The 22,741-nt window shown below is 38.7% G+C and overlaps 2 protein-coding genes across 8 annotated transcripts; both read left to right on the forward strand.

Moving 5' to 3' along the window:
• Positions 1–707: 707 nt before the first annotated feature.
• On the forward strand, positions 708–3,982 carry zbtb14 (zinc finger and BTB domain containing 14). 3 transcript variants are annotated; one of them, XM_065258971.2, is made up of 2 exons: positions 708–846; positions 2,106–3,982. In XM_065258971.2, exon 2 carries the CDS (start codon positions 2,120–2,122, stop codon positions 3,452–3,454), a length of 1,335 nt encoding a protein of 444 aa, XP_065115043.1. In that variant the 5' UTR covers positions 708–846; positions 2,106–2,119; the 3' UTR covers positions 3,455–3,982. The 3 variants fall into 3 exon arrangements, with proteins under 3 accessions (XP_065115043.1, XP_065115042.1, XP_065115044.1); XM_065258970.1 differs by lacking the exon at positions 708–846 and adding an exon at positions 925–1,344; XM_065258972.2 differs by lacking the exon at positions 708–846 and adding an exon at positions 925–1,237.
• A 380-nt stretch (positions 3,983–4,362) lies between these two features.
• On the forward strand, positions 4,363–21,092 carry top1mt (DNA topoisomerase I mitochondrial). Of its 5 annotated transcripts, XM_065258962.2 has the most exons (22): positions 4,363–4,507; positions 4,660–4,733; positions 4,910–4,973; positions 5,049–5,095; positions 5,173–5,218; positions 5,298–5,323; positions 5,439–5,499; positions 5,587–5,658; positions 5,739–6,019; positions 7,003–7,118; positions 7,195–7,316; positions 8,389–8,511; positions 8,617–8,804; positions 8,951–9,095; positions 9,169–9,312; positions 9,558–9,740; positions 11,618–11,686; positions 11,771–11,885; positions 12,052–12,179; positions 13,146–13,240; positions 13,624–13,773; positions 20,841–21,092. In XM_065258962.2, the coding sequence occupies exons 2-22, from the start codon at positions 4,681–4,683 to the stop codon at positions 20,941–20,943; spliced, it is 2,331 nt and encodes a 776-aa protein (XP_065115034.1). In that variant the 5' UTR covers positions 4,363–4,507; positions 4,660–4,680; the 3' UTR covers positions 20,944–21,092. The 5 variants fall into 5 exon arrangements, with proteins under 5 accessions (XP_065115034.1, XP_065115033.1, XP_065115035.1 ...); XM_065258961.2 differs by lacking the exon at positions 4,363–4,507 and having other exon boundaries at positions 4,580–4,733; XM_065258963.2 differs by lacking the exon at positions 4,363–4,507 and having other exon boundaries at positions 4,580–4,733; positions 5,176–5,218.
• The last annotated feature ends 1,649 nt before the right edge of the window (positions 21,093–22,741 follow it).

Genomic DNA, 22,741 nt, shown 5'->3' on the forward strand with positions numbered 1-22,741 from the left:
ATATATATATATATATATATACACGAGATAAATCCGTTTTTAACATTTTTGTCAAAACATGTTTATTATTATGCTATCATGTTATTATTTTGTTTTATGGTGCTACTTACTTAATTTTTTTAAGTTATGAAGGTTTAAATCAAAACAAACCAACTGCAGTTGAATTGATATTAATTGGAATGCACAACCAAAAAACGAGATTTCTGAAAAAGTAAAAAAAATATATATATATATATATACACGTTTATATTTTGCCCAGGAAAATGTATATTTTTTGCCGTATGGGTTGTTAAATTATAAACGTATTTGTTGCCCCTGAAATACATTTTGAATTATATGTTAATATATGAAGGTTAAAACTAAACAGTATACAATTATTAATATGGTGGTAACAGTTATGCTGTATCATTCATTATCATCGCTAATCTCCACTGGATGGCGCCATTTTTATTTCTTGTAAATGAGAAATCAGATAATTTTGTGAATTTTATTTGTGATTCACGAACAGTTAATTTTATACCCAAATCAAATTCTGTCAGCTATCGAAAACAATAATTAGTAGTAACAGTTTAGCTCCAGCAGAGTTGTGATCGTGTTCCGTCATTTGCGTAAGCGTGCCTGCGCATCTGCCCGTGTGCGAGTGCAGCAGCTGCGCTGTTTGCGCAGAAGTGCCCGCGTCTTCGTACGCGCTTCGGTCACTCGTTCTCCGCAGTTCCGCGCCGGCGCAGCGCGTTCTTCCTGTGCTCGTCCTCGGCCTCGCACACAACAACAAAGTATAAATTTTTCCCCTGACTCTCGTGACACCAAACACACACTTTCCCAGTGGAGCAGAGCAGCACATTAACGGTAAGAAACTGATTTCTGTGGAGTGGATTAAAGTAGCGCTTGAAATAAAGCGCGATGTTTTGCGCGGGATGGCTGCGCGCGCCCGGCGCGGGAGTGTTCATCACGGCCCGCGCTGCTCGCGCCACTAAATCCGCCCTCGGCGCGCCGCGATCCACGACGAGCACCGTTTACCGAGCGCGTCCCGGTGTTGCGGGTACTCTGCGCGTCCCCGGGCTCCTTCTTCTGAGGGAAACGGGACGGATAGTTTGTATTTTGCTCGATGGATGTCGATTAAAGTCATCGGCGTTGAATAATGTGCTAATGCTAAGATTAGCTTCAACGGGACCGAACCATACTAGCGCAGAAACATCACCGTGACGTTTTATTGAATCGAAACGATATTGAAACGATGGTAAATGAATGTTTAAAGAGAGAATGAAAGTTGTTTAGTGTTTAAGTGAAGATGTTTGTCGTTTGTGGCTCGTGTCGATTCATTCAGAGCATCATGTGTCCTTCAAGGTATTAACACAAATTAAACAATCTGTCATCAAATGTATGCAATATGTTTTACATGCAACTTGTAAGCAGTTTGGTTTGACGGATTTTATTGATTTATTTCGACTAAATCGGTGTTCACATTACCTTCATGAATGCAGCTCGTGCACTGCTGTTTGTAAACAATCACGTGCTGTTACCTTAAAATGTCCCTCTTGTTCTTGTCTACACTGTTTTAAAACTACTATGGTAATATTAGGTTAGACAGGTACTAACAGCATGTTTTTAGATATTTACCATGCTGGTGTGATGTGTGAGAGTACAATAGCATGTGAATAATATCATCAATGTTGTGTTTCATAAAAAGTACAACTTTGTCCCTTCAGTGTCAGTAATATCAAAACAGAGAAATATCTGTCACACTACGTTATTCATTGCCATGGTGTATATATCAAATTATATCACTGAGCTGTTGAATGCTTGATTCTGATTGGTTGAGAAATGTATGCATTATATTTTGTTAAATACACACCTGACCTGTCAAATGTCTTAAAAGTAGGCACCAGAGCAATGTCTGTGGTATAAGAGGAATAATTGACTTATTACGAATAATGCCTGCCCATGGAAAAGGTTGTGCTGCTTTATCACCTTGTGTGTGCATTATTTCTAATAATTCAACGGCCTGTCATCAATTATTCCTTACCTAACCTAACGTGCTATTACATTACACAGTACTTTTAACGGTATTATTCCCCAATAATATTTCCTCTCTTTTCTTCTCTTAGAAAGCTGCTCCAGTATGTCAGAAACTGTGAAGTATGTGGACGATGAGCACAAGACCATCTTTCTGAAGTTACTGAACGAGCAGAGATTGGAGGGCGAGCACTGTGACATCGCGGTCGTCGTAGAGGATGTGAAGTTCAGAGCGCATCGTTGCGTGTTAGCCGCATGCAGCAACTACTTCAAAAAACTCTTCAAAAAGCACGAGGTGGATAGCTCGTCCGTCATCGAGATCGACTTCATCCGCTCGGACATCTTCGAAGAAGTTCTCAATTACATGTACACCGCAAAGATATCTGTGAAGAAGAAAGACGTCAACCTCATGATGTCCTCGGGACAGATCCTCGGAATCCGCTTCTTGGATAAGCTCTGTTCTCAGAAACGAGACATGTCCCCCGACGAGAAGAACGACCCCAGAAACGCCAAATTTCCGTACGACATGGAAGACCACGGAAAATTTCCGCCGGATGATCCGCCCTTAAATCAAGACGGCGACGTCCAGGTGCTCGGGGACCAGGACGATCCGCCGTCGGACGACATCGTGGAGGAGAACCAAGGCAATCACGACCTGGACAAGTCGCCCAACAACGCCCTGCGAGTGCAGGAGGCCATCCTGAAGGAACTGGCGCAGGAGGAGGTACACAAGGTCGCCTGCTACGACCAGGAGGTGGAAGCGATGGACGCCGAACCCAAGGAACTGGCCGCTCACACGCAGACGCTGTCGTTCGCCGACAGCATAGGCGACGTGAAAGACGAGCAGGCCCCGGGCTGGAGCACGGCCACGGCCGACATGAAGTTCGAGTATCTGCTCTACGGCCATCGAGATCAGCTGGCCTGCCACGTGTGCGGCAAGACTTTCCTCGACGAGAACCGCTTGAGAAAACACGAGAAGCTGCACTCGGCCGACAGGCCGTTCGTTTGCGAGATCTGCACCAAAGCGTTCACCACGCAGGCTCATTTAAAAGAACATTTGAAAATCCACACGGGCTTCAAGCCGTATCGCTGCGACGACTGCGGCAAGTCCTTCATCCGCGCCCCCGACCTGAAGAAACACGAGCGGGTGCACAGCAACGAGCGACCCTTCTCCTGCCAAATGTGCGAAAAGGCCTTCAAGCACAAGTCCCACTTGAAGGACCACGAGCGGCGCCACCGAGGAGAGAAACCCTTCGTCTGCGGCTCGTGCACTAAAGCCTTCGCCAAAGCGTCGGACCTGAAGAGGCACGAGAACAACATGCACAGCGAACGCAAACAGTTGAGCGGCGCGGGCGGCCTGCAGAGCGAGACGGAGCAGCTTCAGGCCGCAGCCATGGCCGCAGAAGCCGAACAGCAGCTGGAGTCTATAGCGTGCTCCTAACACGCTCTCCACACGAACACTTTTACTGAGCTGTTGTAGTCTTATTATTATTATTATTATTATTCCAGAACTGTTTGAATCTCACATCTTGTTAGTCAATCTTGTTTTTTTCTCTAGTTTTAGACAGAACTTGATTTACACTGATCAATTTTCTCTTTTTTTATGTAAATGGTGCATTTTTCTCGTATTGTACAGTTCATATCAAATGTACGCGAGTATTTATGGAAGCTGGAGGGAAGATGAATTAATCTGCCTTACACAGAATGAAACTGTACGCATGGATGACAGACGGCAGGAAGTATTTGGATCCATACGCCTTCATTCCATCAGTTTCTTGCAGAAAGATGTGAAGATTTACACACTGAAATATTTTTGCTGTAATAAAAGACTCATGAATCATTTCACTGATTGTTATTTTCTCCTTTTTATTCATTAACATGAAATATTTCTTGTTCTAATCTATTTTAATTTTGTCATAAATGTTTCTATCGTTGTGACATTAAACCTGAATCTGTTTTTCATGAAACCCATCCTTGCTTTTACTCTCAATACATTGATGATGAATTTTAAAGCAACACTAAAGAACTCTGGCTCTTTGCTCCCCCTACAGGTTAGAAGCGTAATTGTTCATTACCACTGTCATAAATACTGAGGCATAGCTGGCTCTGATTGGATTGTAGGTCTGCCGTAAAGCAAGTTTTTGTAGTATTCACTCGGACTACAGGACCACTACCCGACGTTTGGAAACTTCTTTAGTGCGGTTTTGGTCGATAGAGGGCTGCAAAGCGAATGTGAAAGTGCTGTTCACCCTGTTTAGAGTGGATGAACGACTGAAACTGTTTTGGAAGCGTTATTTTAAGGTAAAAAAAACTCTTTGGTGTTGCTTTAAAGAGATGTTGGCACAGTGAACCCAGTGTTTGTGTGGTGTTGTCTGCGCATGTGCGCGTTATTCCTGCAGATGGCGCTGTGTGTGATTTTGCGCATTTGATTAAACGAGGAACTTAAAAACTTTCAGGTGTGTTTGAGATCCGACTGAGCTGAAAGTTCAACAAGGTAATCTTCCATCACAACTCGTTCGTTTTGAGGATATCTTGATGCTTTATGAAATCAAACTTTTACTGACTTTCATCATCAGCAGCTGTTTGAATGTTTATTCATGTGGCTTTTTGTGAATCCTGCAGATAAAACTCTGTGTTTATTCACAGAAATGTTGATCAAGTTACAGGATGAATCTGATGAAGGACTCGCATGACAAGAGCTCTAAAAAACACAACAAAAGGTCAGAAACACACACACACACACACACACACACATATATATATATAGCATGATATGTGTAGTGATAGTGTGTAGATCATCACTGTGTGTGTGTGTGTGTGTGTGTGTGTGTGTGTGTGTGTGTGTGTGTGTGTGTGTGTGTGTGTGTGTGTGTGTGTGTGTGTGTGTGTGTCTCAGAGAGCAGAAGTCCAAACATTCATCTAAAGTTAAAGTGAACGGCGCTCACAGCTCCAGTTCAAAGGTGAAGTCTTGAAGACAGAAGTTGATAAATGATCCTGATGAAGGTTTTAATAATGTGTTTATGTTTCCTGAGCAGATGAAACCCTCATCATCAGAATCTCTGCAGATGTCTGTAGATATCAGGTGTGTAGATGAGAGATCATCTGCTAGTTTATTTACTGAACATCTGTCTCAGTCACTGATGCTGTGATGTCTTTCAGCAGTAAAGCCAAGCGTGAATCAGGAGACAGTGAGATGGATGTGGTGGTGAGACCTCATAAAGAAGTTAAAGTATATGATCAATGTTCAAGTTTACTTGTTGAAAGTCATCTGTTTATATTCACAGAATGCTACAGTAGATCCTGTAGAAAGGCAAGTGTTTAGTTTAACGTGCATCACGTGTGTATTCATTCAAATAATCTCACAATGAATCAAACATCTTAAACACTGAGCAACACAAGTGTGTAATGTTGGTGTGATCCTCCAGACCTCAGAATGATGGACACAACAAAACCCAACATTCATCAGAGACCATCAACAAACACAAGGTTTTGATCTGATGATGTTTACTTTTAGTGTTAACATGATGATGATAATGAGTCCTCAGTTAACTCGGTTATGTTTTTCACTCTCAGTCACGATCCAAAAGCAGCAAAGAACGTCACAATGATAAAGTACAGAAGGACACGAGTGCAGATTCACATCAGGTCAGAGGAATAAATTCATCTTTAATATGTTTTTGGGCTCCTGCTGGATCTGTCATGTGTGTGGTTTTGTGTTGATAAAGACAGAAGATCATGACGGCCATGTGACAGACCGTGAGCCAGAGGACAGCCGGAGGATCAGTTCACCTGTCAAGATAAAGAAAAAGAAGAAGAAAGCCAAAGATGAGAAGACTGAAGAGAAACACAACACAGAAGATAAAAATCACAGCAACCGAAAGAAAAGAAAGAGTGAAAGTTCTGAACCCGACAAACCAAAGACTAAAAAGATAAAGACACACGAGGAGAAGAAAGACAAGAAGGTGAAGCATGAAAAGAAAGATGAAGAGACAGAGAAGTGGAAATGGTATGTGCTCAGACTGTTTTCTTTCAGGTAGTTTAATGAATGTAAAGCCACATCATTTCATCATTTATAAACCTGTATGAGTTTCTTTATTCTGTTGAAGCGCACACTGTATTTGTTTTTCCCACTATGGGAGTCATTGGGCACCATTAACTGTGTGTTTACCATCATTTATCAAAATGTATTTTGTGTTAAACAAAGAAAGAAACTCATAAAGGTTTAAAACAACATGAGGATGAGAAAACTATCGCTTCTTGTAATATTAGCTTATATTGTTAGACAGTGTTTCACGCATCACTATATTAAGATTTGTTTATTAAAATTTTCATCAATATATTTAATTTAATTAGAGTTATGTTGCATAGAGTGAAATTTATTTAACATATTAGGTTATAATTGGTGAAAATGAATGATGTTATTATTTGTTTTGAAGTGTGAGTACAGATCATTTTTAGGATTGTAATGTATGTTATGTGTGTTGTATATAATTTGTGTATGTAATGTAAAGTAAAGTGTTTATGAATTCATGTCAATGTAACGGAACGGAAATGCGCAGCTGATGTTTCAGCTCGAGCTTTAAGAAGAGAGACGCGCGTCTCGCGCTGCGCCGGTGGTGCGACTGCGCATGCTCACATGTGCACACGCACGTAGTAGTTTCGATCTAATGAATAAATGTTTGTCTTTTATTCCGACACTGATTTATATTTCAGTCAAACATTATAAAGATGTTTCCTTTAAACGAGTTTATAGTCGAGCCGCAGCTGCTCATCTACTCTCATACTGTAGGTCAGTTCATGACATTATTATTTACATACAAACCTAGTAATGTAATGTGTTTAACATAAGACACCTGATCATGTATATAATCATCTGTATAAAGTTTATTGTATTATGTTTTTACGTTCACATCTGTTTATAAGAATAAAAGGCATGTACATATACTGTTTTCTGTCTGTAATTGTAATGAGTTAATTTGATTTGTTTAGGTGGGAAGAAGGGAAATCTTCTGAAGGTCAGAAATGGTCGAGTCTTGAACATAAAGGGCCGTATTTTCCTCCAGAATATGAGCCGCTGCCCAGTAACGTGTCTTTTTATTATGATGGTAAGATGAGTTGATGATGATGATGTTGTGTTATCTTCAGTCTGAGTTGTGTGTAATATCTGGTGTGTGTCTATAGGAAAACCTCTGAAACTCGATCTGCCTTCTGAGGAAGTCGCCACGTTTTATGCCAAGATGTTGGATCACGAGTATACGAGTAAAGATGTGTTTCAGAAGAACTTCTTCAATGACTGGAGAGAAGTAAGACACAAACAGAAAATACACTCATCTGTCTGTCTTATAGAAGCGCAAACGTTTCTCTGTGAATGCACAGTGTGTGATTTGATAGTGGGATTACCTCCAGGTCTTTATATTCCTGCCACTGATTAATTATTGTTTTATCCCCGGTGGTGACAAAATGTATCCCCCAATAATTAAAGGCTATATAAACTTCCTGAAATAAAGATAATTTAATAACAGGAACACAATAGTGCAAACAAGAGTAAAATCATGAATGGAGTATTACTGTCAGCACTTCTGCTCCTGTGATAATGACAGCACGTCTAGGTTATGTCATGATGCTTTTTTAATCCATGCCCAGATTTTCCAAATGTCCCCAAGCACCTTGAAACAGCCAAATATTAAATGAAAAACATATCATCGTATTTTACAGGACCGTCACAAAACAAATCCAAGAAATATTACCATTGAGAATGAGACAGCAGAAACTCGCACGATGACACAGAAATGTAAAAAACAGATCAAAAGTCTGCCTTCAAACCAAAGATTATTTTTTTAGTGTGATATCTTTATATAGTTTATTTTTGTTATATTGAAAGTACCTCGCATTTTCCTCGATCAAATCTTATGATTGTATATTAACCGTGTTTTTGCATGTCTGGCATTCTGGCGAGTACAGTTTAGGTTGTGTAATTGTTTTACTAAGCACAACACGACAAAAAGCACACAACCTTTAACCTCCTTATTAGAGAGTTCGACCAGTGCGAGTAGGACTTCTATATACATATTTTATTTCAACAGGTTAACAACTTAATACTCTGAATAATCAATACAAGCACAAGGTTGATCATTTATTTTCATAATCAAAAATATTAAAAAAAAACACCCTGATGATGATGCATATGTTCAGTATTTAAATGCTTTATAACCTTTGATATCGATTACTCTAGAGATGAATCATGATAACATGTTGTCAGCAGTGGTTATACTGTGGTATCAGCATGGTAAAACCTCTCTGATATGTTATGTCTGTAGATTCATTGGCTTTATAATAATACTAATGTAAGTAATAACACGAGTATTGTGTCTGTAGGAGATGACTAAAGAGGAGAGGAAGGTGATCAAGTCACTTTCCAAGTGTGACTTCAGTGAAATCCACAAATATTTCGTAGCAAAGTCCGAGGAGAGGAAGAACATGACTAAAGAAGAGAAACAGGTGAGTGACTTTGACTTTTAACTAAAGGTCTAAAGATTTCAGAGGTTTGTCTTTGATAATCAGTGATAATCGATTTGTCTCTGACTGAACGCTTTGTTTCATCAGGTCCTGAAAGAGGAGTCCAGTCGTCTGCTGGAGGAGTACGGCTTCTGTCTGCTGGACGGACATCGGGAGAAAATCGGAAACTTTAAGCTGGAACCTCCGGGTCTGTTCCGCGGGCGAGGAGAACACCCAAAGATGGGCAAACTGAAGAAACGCATCCAGCCCGAGGATGTCATCATCAACTGCAGCGAGTGAGTCTCACGACATTCATGCGAGGAACCTTCACGGTGCCGTCAGAGAGTTTGAGATGCTCTTCTGCTGTAGAACGATGCCACAGATAAATAAATCTGTGTAGAATAAACCCAAACATCTCTTCATCTGATTCTTATCTTCTCAGAGGCTCAAAGATCCCAGAGCCCCCTAAAGGACACAAGTGGAAGCGCGTTCAACACGATAACACGGTCACGTGGTTGGTGTCCTGGGTGGAGAACATTCACGGACGCCCCAAATACATCATGCTGAACCCCAGCTCCAAACTCAAGGTGTGAACTTGATGTGAGAGCCGACACCTGACGCCGTTGTGTCGTATCCTCCTCACCGTGTGTTTGTGTTTAGGGGGAGAAGGACTGGCAGAAATATGAAACGGCCCGTAAGCTGAAGATGAGTGTGGACTCCATCAGGAAAGAGTACAGACGTGATTGGACCTCCAGAGAGATGAAGACCAGACAGAGAGGAGTTGCTCTATACTTCATTGATAAGGTCAGCGGAGGTCTCATCATCCACAGATCTAGACATTCATTTAATGTCACGTAGGTTTGGCATCCTTGTGCAGTTTGTTGATGGGTTCATCAGTGTAAATGAAGTTGCTGCTAATGTTCATCTGAGATGATCTTCAGTCCTGTGCTGTAATGATTATGAGTCCTGACAGAGAAATCAAAGCAAACTACACAAAATACCTCATAACATATAAACCTGTGTGTGTGTTTGTGTTTGTGTTTGTTTAGCTTGCCCTGCGAGCCGGTAATGAGAAAGATGATGAATCTGCTGATACGGTGGGCTGCTGTTCATTGCGTGTTGAACACATCACTCTTCACAGACATCTGGATGGACAGGAGTTTGTTGTGGAGTTTGACTTTCTGGGCAAAGACTCAATCAGATATTACAACAAAGTTCCAGTAGAGAAGCAGGTCAAACACACGCACACGCACAGACATAAACACACATCTCAGTGTATTGATGAGGTTTTTCTGTGTGCTGAACATCTACTGACTGACTGCATTTTTTGCTCAAACTCATCCAGGTTTGTACATTCATTCGTGCTGCAACAAATCATTGATAAAATCAATAATGAAATTCATTGTGAACTTCTCCCACACCAGAGGACACTCGTCTGCTTTTATACCCCGCTAACTGTGCGCTTATTATTAAAGTCAGGCGCTGTTTCTTTATACAATGGGAGCTGCATGTTTATCAGCCACTTCTTCTTCTCTAACTGCATAAACGGCTTGTTTTTAAAGCAAGGCAGTGTTGCCAGGTCCTCTGAGTTTTTAATGAAGTTACTTGTAGTTCTGAATTAAGCTACTTTTAAAACTATTTCTGCAAGTTCAGTAGTTGTTGGTATTTGGGCTGTGAATAATCATTGGGATGCTTTTGGACTAATTTTGATTGGCCGTTGGGCTGGTTTTGTTACTGGGATCTGGCAACCCTGATATGACAATGATGAAAGCACAAAAGAACGCTGGTTTATAAAGGTTTAATTTCATCCTTTAAAGGAATAGTCTACCCTTTTGCCATATTAAACTATGTTATTACCTCAACCTAGACGAATTAATACATACCTATCTTTTTTCAATACGTGCACTGTACAGCGCGTTGTGAATGTGTTAGCATTTAGCCTAGACCCATTCATTCCTATGGTACCAAAAAAGTTTTATTTTGGGGCACCATACTTACTGATATAACTCCTCATGTAACCGTCTTTAAATAGGGAAAACACGGAAGTGTTTGGTGGCTTCCCTGTTTGGTACCATAGGAATGAATGGGTCTAGGCTAAATGCTAACACTTCATAACGCGTTGTACAGTGCACGCATTGAAAAAGATAGATATGTATTAATTCGTCTAAGTTGAGGTAATAACATAGTTTAATTTGGCAAAAGGGTAGACTATTCCTTTAATATATGTGAGTTTGTATTCGTTTAATTGTTGTTGGGTTTTAATACAAATAATATTTAAAGGGACTGTAAGTAAGGTTTTAAGTGTTTCATTAATCAAAATGTCTTTATTCATAAATATGCCCTCGTTGGTGTCAAATGCTTAGAAGTTCTCCTCTTTACTTACATTGAACGGGTAAGTCCAAGAAGGCTTCCATGTCATCCTGCCGTATTGATAAACTATAATAGCAGAGAGGGACAAAAAGCACTAGCCTACCAACGCGTTTCCCCATGCGTTTTCATTCAGAACACGTGAACCAGCTGCAACGGACAAAGAGATCAGTGAGTACATAACAGCTACCGTAATTGCAACACGCATTTGGAAAAGCGAGGCGCTAGAGAGCACTGTTCGTTTGAATGAAAAATACAATTTCACCACTAGATGGGGGTAAATCCTACTTACTGTCCCTTTAATCACAAACTATTTATCTGTTTTACAGTAAGGTGGGAATTTGTTTTTGTAACCACACATGTAGATCACTTTCATATCATAATGGCTTAATAATGTTAGGGTTAGGGGTAAGGTCTAAAGTTGAAGATTAAAATGAGTTTGTTAATCTGTGGTTAAATGGTTAAACTTTATTTATTTATTTAAGGCTTAAAATATCAAACTCAAAAAGATTATATTAGTAAAAATCTGGTAGTGTCTGGCTTTTGTAGTTTTACATGCTTAAACTCAAATTTAGTGCTCTATTTAGCTATAATAATTGAGAAATCGAATTGAGTAAATATTTGTTTTATCCGATTAGTCGAAGAAAAAAATAGATTATGAAAATAATCGTTAGTTGCACTCCTAACATTCATTCTTGACCACAGTAAATGTTTGTAAAAGGAAAGTCTTCTTATCTCACAGGTGTTCAAGAGCTTGAAGCTGTTCATGGAGCATAAAGATCCAGAAGATGATTTATTTGACAGAATTACAGTGAGTGAGTTTAATATCAGTGTGACATCACACCGACCGCTCTCAATACCGTTAAATAAACACAAACACCTCTCTTGTGTTCAGACGGTCTACCTCAACAAAACCCTGAACGAATCAATGACAGGACTGACGGCCAAAGTGTTTCGAACCTTCAACGCCTCCACCACACTGCAGGATCAGCTGAGTAAACTCACTACAGGTCAGTCTTGACCCCTGACCTCTGACCCGTATCCTCCAGCAATGGTCTGTCAAAGCGCTTTTATGAAGTCAAATATTCACTTGATTTTGAAAGTAAACTAGATTACTTGCACCAAATAAACAAAACGTTTTTCGGTCTGAGAGTGATATGAGTGATTGTGTTTCAGAGGACATGACGCTGGAGGAGAAGATCCTCTCATACAACCGAGCAAACCGAGCCGTTGCTATTCTGTGTAACCACCAGAGGGCAGCACCCAAAACCTTTGAGAAATCAATGCAGCTCTTACAGGAGAAGGTTTGTGTGCCTGCCGCTCGACATCACACGAGATTTATAAAGACAATGCCAGTACATCATGTGTCTTAACTTTGACTTTCTGCTGCATGATGATGAAATAGATATGATTTATAACATTATCTAGATTTGTTTGGATCTCTACGAGGGAAATATATTAATGACATCATCGCAGTGATAAAACTGACAGTAGCACATAATAACTCATAACTTATGCTTCATCTTTATGTTAAACAGTTCCTGTGAGGTTTAGTTGATTTATTTTCTGTCATAGTTTTCTTCAGCAGGACTTTGTGTTTCTGTAGCTAAACTCTTATGGGGCGTGAATTCAATGATTTGCGTTAGTAGATTACGAACAGTCAATGTAAAGATGTGAATAGATGCAAACTCACGCTGGCCCATGCAAATTGGGCGGCACGAGTGAGGAAAAGCACGCACTATTCACCTCAAGTTCAAAATATTTAACACGATACAAAGTTAAATCCTGCGAGTAGTCTCGAGCGAGGAACACGATGCTTCACGTTTGGTGTATAAAGAGCATTAGAACGAGAGCTGGCAACATCAACGCCACGGTTTGAATTCATGCCCTTAGTGTACCGTTAAACTTGAATGCAATATAAATCACTTTAGATAAAAATATCTGTGGAATGTAAACGGTCTCCGTGTTTATAGTTTGGTTTTATTGAGCAGATGAAATGTCTGGTTGACATTAAGGGTCAGCGGTTATTGGATCGTAGGTGTTTTGAGACTGCAGAGAATAAAGCGGAGCGGCGCTGGAGGTGAAGGTCTCTGACAGGAGCGAGAGAGCCGGCAGAAATAAACTCACTGATGATAGAAAGAGACATTCAGAGGTCATGACCTCACAGTTAAACTTACATCAGCCTGCTGAAGGGTCACACGAGATTCATATCAACACAACACAGGCTTTAATACTGTATAGGGTTCATTTATGTGTGTCTGTTTCTACAGATCAAGAAGAAAAAGGAACAAATTGAAGAAGCCAAAAAAGATTTAAAGGAAGCAAAGCGCGCCCATAAAGAAGCCAAGAGCGACAAATCCAGCAAGTGAGAAACTCTGTTCAGATCTCAAGGTTGTGTGAGTTCAGCGTGCGCCAGCAGATTTGACTTAAAATGCATCAAATATTCAGATGTGTCAACACACAAATACAAACCGAATTTTATTGAAGAAAAAACGCTACGATTTGGGCATCAGTTGACAATTTCTATTAAAAAATCTTTTTCATTTTGATTTGAAGACAGTGAAATGATATTCATAATGTGAGGAAGAAAATGTTTATCCATCAGGAGTTCATCAGATGCTAAGTGTCTGTGTGAAGGTGCTTCTGGACCACAGACTGATAATGAAACATCTTCACATCCTCTGGTTTTTGTTTACAAGAATACATTAGGTAGACGTTACTTATCTCTCTCTCTCTCTTTCTCTAAAGGCTGGTAGAGCAGAAGGAGAAGAAGCTTCAGAGATTGAATGAACAGTTGAAGAAGCTTCAGTTGCAGGAGACCGATCGTGAGGAGAATAAAGTGATCGCTTTGGGCACGTCCAAACTCAACTACCTGGACCCTCGCATCACAGTCGCTTGGTAAATACAGAGTCCTGCTCTTTAACACTACATCACAATCTAAAGCTGCATTTAAGACACCAAACTAGGGCTGGCAGTAATTCAATAGCAATATATTATGCTACTGGATTGTTTGCTCAGTGAAGAGCTGTCAGTCACTCAGAAGTACGAGAAGGAGGTGCAGGGTTAATTCACATCAAGTCACAGCTTCCAATGATGACACCATATAGGCCGGAAGTATGAAGGTATATTTGGTGCAAAACAACTGCACACCTGTGACAGTAAAATTTGTATTTGTAGAGATTATCCACACATGTGTATCAGTAAATTTGAAGTCACAGATGAAGAGTTGCAAACTTGTAGATTTTTTTTCTTTCCCTCAAATACAACACAACAGTTACACATTCACAAATCCTTCAGTGCAGCTGCACAAATCCCATTTTACAAATCACAGATTAAGAAACTCACAAGCTCACGTTTTTTGCTACAATTGCTGCAGTAAATATGGTGCATAACCTACTTGAACACCTGCATCAAAATATGTGAAGTCACACACAAATTTTGTACATTCACAAATCAGTTTGTGCATCTGTGCGATGAGAGTTGCATGTGTGTACAATTGTTTTTTTCACAAATATTTTTTAATTTTTTAAATATTTTCTAGCACAAACACGAGTACATAAATACAACTGCTTGAATCTGCTGCTACGAGTTTCAAACACTCTTTTTCGTGTGCTCTCTGTTTTGCACCAAATATCTCGAGATAAATGGTGCGAAAGTGATTTGTATACCTGTAGGCTATGGTGAGCACTGTTCAGCACTGCCCACCAGGTGGCGCCCCCGACACTCACTGAAGCAGAGTTTATTAATTACCAGCAATGTTTCAGCAAGGTAAATCGCCTTTATCAAGGTATTATTTTCACCAAGTGGAGAACAATATAAATGGGAGTGCTAATTATACACAGATGAAGGTAATTACATACAATATTCCAATGATTCATTAGTAAACAAAATATAAGTTCCTTAAATCTCAAACCATCAATATAAGTAGATTAAAAAATACAAGCAGCAAATACACACATAGGCCTGCATATAAATAAGATACCAAATGATGTAAGTCCCATTCATTTTTAATATCATAATACCTATAAAAACAACCCAAATCAAAATCTTCTTTTAAACCATGTGTGCCCAATGTTCGCATTTAATATACCTAAAAGGCCTCCTGTCTAAGTAAAATTTGGTCCAACTCACCTCACCTTCTAGATGAAAATACCCTGTCAATTCCTATCTGTTTCTTGTCCTATCACCTTGACAGTCACTGCGGTTTCATATTTCTCATCATTAAACTGCTGTATGATAGCCAGCTTTTGACTAACCCTAAACCGAAGTGACAATGGTAAGAAAATAGGACAAAACAGTTGAGTAACCAATCTGTGAGAATGCCACAGAAAAGAAAGTCTGTGGCAGCGCCACGGAAATATGCGGGGATCAGTGAGAATGCCACGGAAAAATTTGCAAAAAATTCTGTGACTATGCCACAGAAATTCGTGAGATCAGGTTGAACAAAATTGAATGCCCCCCCTTAATTCTTGAAGAGATATTTTACTGTATATTGATTAGATTCACTGTATTGTACTTGTCTGCTGCATTGAACTTGAAAACGTGACACATCATGTGTGCGGCACAACGCTTCATCCACAGGTAGAGTCTAAATGAGCCCATGTTCGGCTTGGCTTAAACTGACAAATTCACATTATTTGTGAATTTAGCTGTTTTAGTGAGTATCATAGTAAACTACTGATTATGTCTTAATATGTCTTCCGAATGTAAACATTTTATTACATTCTGTCTTAAAGCCTAATAAACATTACCTGTTGAAGTCATTAAAGTTACTTAAATAACAAAAGAAGAGAAAATCACTCACTGGTCCTGACTGTAACTTTGTAAAAAAATAATAATCCATATTTACTTTAAAATAAATACCTTTTTTTGCCAACAATCCTTTATGTTGAGACCTGCTCTTTGAAGTAAGTTGGTTTATTATTGGTTTATTATGCAAGTTCAGCCTTGCATTATGTTTGTATCTTACAGTTAGTATAATGCATGTAATGAATTCAGGGCAAGAAGAATATTTATCTAATATGGGGTAATGTGAAGTATCAGTGCCGCTGCTAGCCATTTTGGTGCCCTAAGCATAATTCCTTTTTAATGCCCCCCACCCCGACCCTGAGTTTGTTTTTGCCAGTTTAATTTTTTTATTACCAAACATATATCATAATAGCAGAAAGTAAAATCTTTACAGCTTTAGCCAACACACATTACACATTTGAAAGTGCAAACTTTTATAAAATAGCAAAATAGAAAAAATTACCAAACTTAAATTATCAAAATAATCCAGACATGTTTTTCCCATGCACAATGTCACTTTAAATAAATTACATTAAATAAACATCAATAAGTAAACAAGAATACTCAATATTCTTAAATAAAACAATGATTCAGAGAACTAAGTGTCACAGTAATGTTTGCTTCATATCATATAATGACGTTTTATATTTATATATATTTAACAGTCAGGAATTGTTAGCCTAGCATGTGCACTGACTGCTAACGTTAACTTTTACTGAGAAAGTAGCCACCATCACGTCAAAATAAACCACAAAATAAACTACTGCTCAATATCTAAAAAAACGTAGTAAAGAAAGTAACAGCTGCGTCAGTTATTTGTAAAATGCATATGCATAGGTAATGTTTTACAGTAAAATCTCAATTTAGCTTGGACTGAGATTATAAATTATAACAACATAGTTTGTCATCACAGCAAGTTCGAGGCGCATTACGATTAGCAGCAGCTGCAGCCCATGCGCATTTCCCTTATTTGGAATGATTAAACATGATGGACTTACCTGCAAGTGATGCACGGGCATCATCCCGCAGTTTCTTCTTTTTTAATTTTTTCCGATCCTGACTCCTGCTGTGTTTTCGGGGCCATTTCCAAAAGTTGCCTACTTGTCCGTTTCTCAATCCGAAAGCTGCAACCTGCGCGAGGTCGCATATGCAGGCTGCATACGTCATCAAGCCTGGTTTATTTCAGGTAACTGAACATTACATTAGCAAGTCATAAGCATATTACAACAATTTAAGATTAACTAAGAATAATAGTCAACTTTATAATCGTTAATATTACCAAATAAGAACGTTTGATGACGTATGCGCTTAGATATGTGACCTCTGCAGGCTGCAGCCTTCGGATTGAGCAACGGCCTCTGTCAAACTTAGTCAGGCGCCCGCGCGATCAACCGGCACTGACCATCAAAGGCTGGGGGGCATACTTTCTAGACTAGAGCAATTAAATTATCTCGTTCCCCCTTTTTTTTGTAACATATATACATGGATAAAAAGTGCCTAATAATATTTCTATAGGGTAATGAAATAATTTTAGCATTATAATTTTTTTTCATTAGGCTATTAATTTGGTGCCCTCTCAGCACGTGGTGCCCCACGCACAGTGCGTGATGCGCGTTATGGGAGCGGCGGGGCTGTGAAGTATTATAATAATTACATATCGTTTTCTTTCATGGGATATGGACCCTTTAAAAAAGCCTTGGACACCCCATTTGTAAAATTCTAGTTCTGCCACTGGATTATTGATGTTGTATTTCAGCATATTAATAAGTGTGTGCATATTGTGAATGAATTTAATAAACAAATTATTGATAGCCTTTAGTTAATTCACTAAAATTATCCTATATTTAGTTAGCCTATGTTTACTTTACTGACACAGCAGTGTGCCCAGGATGGTAAAATAATTATTTCAATGTATTACTAATAAACAACACAAGTCTTGTGCATACTGAGATCTATATTTATTTGATTGTTTTTTTCTGATGTGTTAGAAGTCATATATGTAGAGCAGAGAAAGAAGAAATTTTTTCCTGGGGTGCATGCCCTAGAAAAATACATATGGACCTCTGTATTTATAAAATCCTGCATACGGCCCTGCTCACGACAATAAGAATCCACTCTCAATAGTGTATTACGAGCTGAAGGTTTTTTAATCGGATCCCTATATAAACAATTACGAGCTACCCACAAGTCTAAAAAGCTGATTTGATTTGGGTTAGCATGCAAAGTAAATGTTAAGAAATCAGAACAACTGTTTAGATAATAATAAAAATAATTTAGTTGTTCAGTAACCCGATTCAAAAAGACAGAAATAATCATCCAAATTAGTATATTAGAAGAAAAAGCATGTATCTTATTTAAATGTAGGCCTATGTGTGAATTTGCTGCTTGTATTTTTAATCTACTTATATTGATGGTTTGAAATTTATGAAACTTATATTTTGTTTACTAATGAATCATTGGAATATTGTATGTAATTACCTTCATCTGTGTATAATTAGCACTCCCATTTGTATTGTTCTCCACTTGGTGAAAATAATACCTTGATTTACCTTGCTGAAACATTGGTGGTAATTAATAAACTCTGCTTCAGTGAGTGTCGGGGGCGCCACCTGGTGGGCAGTGCTGAACAGTGCTCGCCATAGCCTACAGGTATACAAATCACTTTCGCACCATTTCTCTCGAGATATTTGGTGCAAAACAGAGAGCACACAAAAAAGAGTGTTTGAAATTCGTAGCAGCAGATTCAAGCAGTTGTATTTATGTACTTGTGTTTGTGCTAGAAATATTTTAAAAATTAAAAAATATTTGTGAAAAAAACAATTGTTCACACATGCAACTCTCATCGCACAGATGCACAAACTGATTTGCGAATGTACAAAATTTGTGTGTGACTTCACATATTTTGATGCAGGTGTTCAAGTAGGTTATGCACCAAATTTACTGCTGCAATTGTAGCAAAAAACGTGAGCTTGTGAGTTTCTTAATCTGTGATTTGTAAAATGGGATTTGTGCAGCTGCACTGAAGGATTTGTGAATGTGTAACTGTTGTGTTGTAATTGAGGGAAAGAAAAAAAATCTACAAGTTTGCAACTCTTCATCTGTGACTTCAAATTTACTGATACACATGTGTGGATAATCTCTACAAATACAAATTTTACTGTCACAGGTGTGCAGTTGTTTTGCACCAAATATACCTTCATACGGAAGAACGGGAGATGTAATGCAACACAAACTGAACTACAGATTAGAAAAAGAGGCTTAGGCCATCATCATCCTCTCATCAAAAGGGGAAAGATGAGAAATGTGCGAAAGAGAAAAGTATGTAGATATGACACTTGTCTAGTTGAGTATAATATGTATAGAATGTAGTATGCTAGTATTAAATATGTTATTATATAGATTGCTATGTAATTACAAATAGAGCTTTAAAGGCAGTGTGTGGGATTTTGAAACATGCTAACTTTAGCCTACTAGCACTGAAATGACGATCCCATCCTCCATTCAAAACACATGAACACACACAGACTAGAAGCGCACTCATATCCCATTTACATGACTCAAGACATAACTTAAATAATAAACACAAAAAACTCCTTTAAATCGGAAATTAGATGCAGCACGCTTTTAAAGAGCCGGCAGCTTCACTTTTTAAGATGTACTGTATGAGGCACACGCGATTTGGCAGAATAGGGATTTCCCCGGTAAGGACCGTACATAAAGCAACACATCACGCCAGCAGCTGACTTTATAACATGCAATCCACAATATATAGATGCCTGCTTTTACTGGTAACTTAACTAACCTGCCTCCTTCTTCGTGAATATTTTTGAGATTTTGCAGTATTTCCCTGCGTCTGTGGCCTGGGCTTTTTCTTTTTATTTGCTCGCTTTTATTCTCTGCTTCTCTTTTATGTTTGCGCTGCATATTTGTCATCTATAGCCAAAGAGGCATAAGGTCATGTGCTGGCATTTTTGCACTGTGATTGCCTGATTTGTAGATTTTAAGATGGTCCGTCATTCATTCATTCATATCACATGTCAACATGAGCTGATTGCACGGCAGGCCAAATGATCACCAGGCCACCTGAAAATGTCCCGGTGCTCCAGATGGCCAATCCGCCCCTGCTTTCAGACCCTTTGTTTCTATCTCGTGAAAAAGCAGTAAAGTTACCCATGTTAAAGTTACCCATCGCTGATCAAGCGGGTTTTTGTCTTTGGCGTTTTAAAAAAATGGATTTCGTTTTGTGCAGGATCTCAGTTCAGCAGGAACGTTTGTTTGCCTCTGTTTACGGAGCGGACGTGAACACGCTGATGTCGTATGATGTCTGCATTAACAGGGTGCGCAGTGGTATGCAAAAACAACAAGTTATGTCATCAATAAAAAGAAAACAATTCTCTCTCAATCAAGAGATTTTACGGCAACCCATATTTCCGCTATTATCCACCAGGTGGTGGTCTTACCCAACTTATAAAACACCACAGCATCCACGGATCTAAAAACAGTAAAAACTCCTTATCGCGCTGAATCTGATCTATAAAAAAAGTCCTTAACAAAAATGCAATTATTTCAGCTTTTGTCCCAAATTTTTGAAGAAACCTTCCCGTATTTGAGAGGTGATAAAAGAGAAGAAATAAGGGTAGGATGAAACAGGGTTTTTGTTTGAAAGCAGAGGATCTGTTCTTGATATATTGTATGTTTATATATTTAAAGAAGAACATTTGGAAGGCATTAAACTTTTGTGAAAATCATAAAAAAATGCTGGCGCTGGCTGGGGGGAAAAGCACCTTAATAAAGGTGAGCCTTAAAGTTTTGTTTATTTGACAGTGAGTTTACATTTATTTTTGGATGAAGGCTAAATAGAAATGAAAGATGAGCATAAATTTATGTATACCGCTTTTATATATTTTGTAATATGATATTGTTTTATAGGAGGAGGATTCATTTGTAGGTACAGGACATTCATTGCAGTTTATCACAAGGCTTTTTTCAACATTCATAACGTTATTGGATTTATATCGTATTGACTGAAATTCAGAAGTATATGGATAGAAATGTTCATCCAGAGTAATATAGGGCATTGTGTGCTTGTTGATGTTCACAGATCAGTCCTGGAACTGCTTTCATCAGATCATGATGACGTTAGATTGTCTTTAATCTGATGAATGTTGTTTTATCAGGTGTAAGAAACATCAGGTGCCCATCGAGAAGATCTTCAACAAAACTCACAGGGATAAGTTTGCTTGGGCCATTGACATGACCGATGAGAACTTCCTGTTCTGACATCATCACTGTGACACTGATGGAAAGATGTTTATTCATACCATTGAGAGAGATTATATATATATATATTGTATGATTATTTGTGGTGTTTTGTTTGGACTTTTTCTGTTGTTAAAAATAAAGATCAAGTAAATGCTGGAGTAAAATCACATCGCTTATCTCTTTTTAATCTGGTTCTGTCATTTTTAGAGACAAAAACCAACACAGACTCTCACTGTAGATATGCAAATGATAAACATGATGGTATCAGAAACATTTGAATATAAACACACAAGTGAAATGAATGGTTAAGACTTTATGATTCTTTCCTGGCCTTCAATATTTGATCAGGAGCTTCACCCGGTGACTTGAAATGAGAGTAAAGGTGCCGTCGTGAATGTTAACCGCAGTGCGTTTGTCGTAATGTGAGTCACAGACACAGGGACCTGAACACATGACCGCTGTGAAACCAAAATCATGTTGACTTTCTGTGTCAGATATCCGACTTTCAGCGGCGCTCCGAGATCAGACAGCAGGAATACTGCAGTGGGATTACAGAGGATCGCTGCTGGGGAAGGGTTGGGAATAATAAGACCGTTTTGGATTCAGGTCCTGCTGAAAACACCGGCGTATCGTTGGGTTCTGATGGTTTATATGCAGGGGTGTTAACTAACCTCTTAATATTGAGTTTAACAGTTAACAGAGAAAAACCCATCAGCCGTTTTTAGTACAACTAAACACATCTGTCCTGCGATGACCGTAACGTTTATTAGTGCAGTGGTTCTCAAACTGGGGGCTTCAATTTTGACAGTTTATAAAGTACATTCATTTATCATAAATTCTGTGGAATTAAACTTCAGAAAAATGAGGCTTCTAACCCTAACATCACTACAGGGTCGTGTCCCAGACAGGGATTAGTTTAAACCAGGACTAGAATATAACTAGTTTTAACAAACATGCCTTACTAAAAACATTACTGGTGTGCATGTTAAGGCAAATCAAAAGGACACTGTTGTATTTTAAGATATGACTGTTCAAGATGTTTTCAGTTTGGACAGCTCTTACATTTCTTTTAGTCTAGGACTAGTTTAATCCCTGTCCAGCCAAACCGCCCCTACATTGTATAATTTAACGTTTTGTTAATTAAAATTGTAAGTTTTAGAAGATTTTATGTCATACATTTTCTTTAGGGGGGCCACAAAGGGATGCACCACACATAAGGGGGCCGCGCACCGATAAAGTTTAATAACCACCACATTAGAGGATGAAATTGTCTCTCTGTAATGAACGAAGGGGGCGGAACTTGAATTGATGATTTCAGATGAAAGTCAGTTAAGAGGTGGCGCACATTATTACATTTCAATCAAATATTAGAAAGATTAAATATTAGAATAAACAAAAAAATGCTCAGTCAGTTTTCAGCTTATATAACTGCTGCCCATCATCACAACATTTATCACACAAAACTGAGCTGAACCTTATCTAACAATATAAAAACACAATTGTGTGTGTGTGTGTGTGTGTTTATCTTGGCAACACTTTAGTATTTTACAATAAAAGAAACGGTGTGCTGTAACAGCTTCAGTAAATCTGTATAAACATTTGCTGTTTGTGTGGTGCAGTGGTTTAACATTTAAGTTAAGGTTCAGATTGTGTTTATGTGTGTGGTTGTGTTGTGTGTTGTACAGTTGTTGTCTATTAAAGGATGATAGTGAAAGATTGAGAGACAGATGAGTGTTAATAAGTTTCCTTTGACAGTGCAGGGCTTTATAAAGTTAAATAAGTGTTCCAGACCTCCTCCTCCTCCTCTCTGGACTCT

This window comes from Paramisgurnus dabryanus, chromosome 22, assembly GCF_030506205.2.
Source record: "Paramisgurnus dabryanus chromosome 22, PD_genome_1.1, whole genome shotgun sequence".
Classification (NCBI taxonomy): Eukaryota; Metazoa; Chordata; class Actinopteri; order Cypriniformes; family Cobitidae; genus Paramisgurnus; species Paramisgurnus dabryanus.

Excerpts from the sequence above, each read along its gene's own strand:
- zbtb14 (XM_065258971.2), top strand. The coding sequence starts at position 2,120 with ATGTCAGAAACTGTGAAGTATGTGGACGATGAGCACAAGACCATCTTT.
- top1mt (XM_065258962.2), top strand. The coding sequence starts at position 4,681 with ATGAATCTGATGAAGGACTCGCATGACAAGAGCTCTAAAAAACACAAC. Across the intron at positions 9,313-9,557 it reads CTCTATACTTCATTGATAAG|CTTGCCCTGCGAGCCGGTAA; the intron begins GTCAGCGGAGGT and ends GTGTTTGTTTAG. Across the intron at positions 13,774-20,840 it reads CCTCGCATCACAGTCGCTTG|GTGTAAGAAACATCAGGTGC; the intron begins GTAAATACAGAG and ends TTGTTTTATCAG.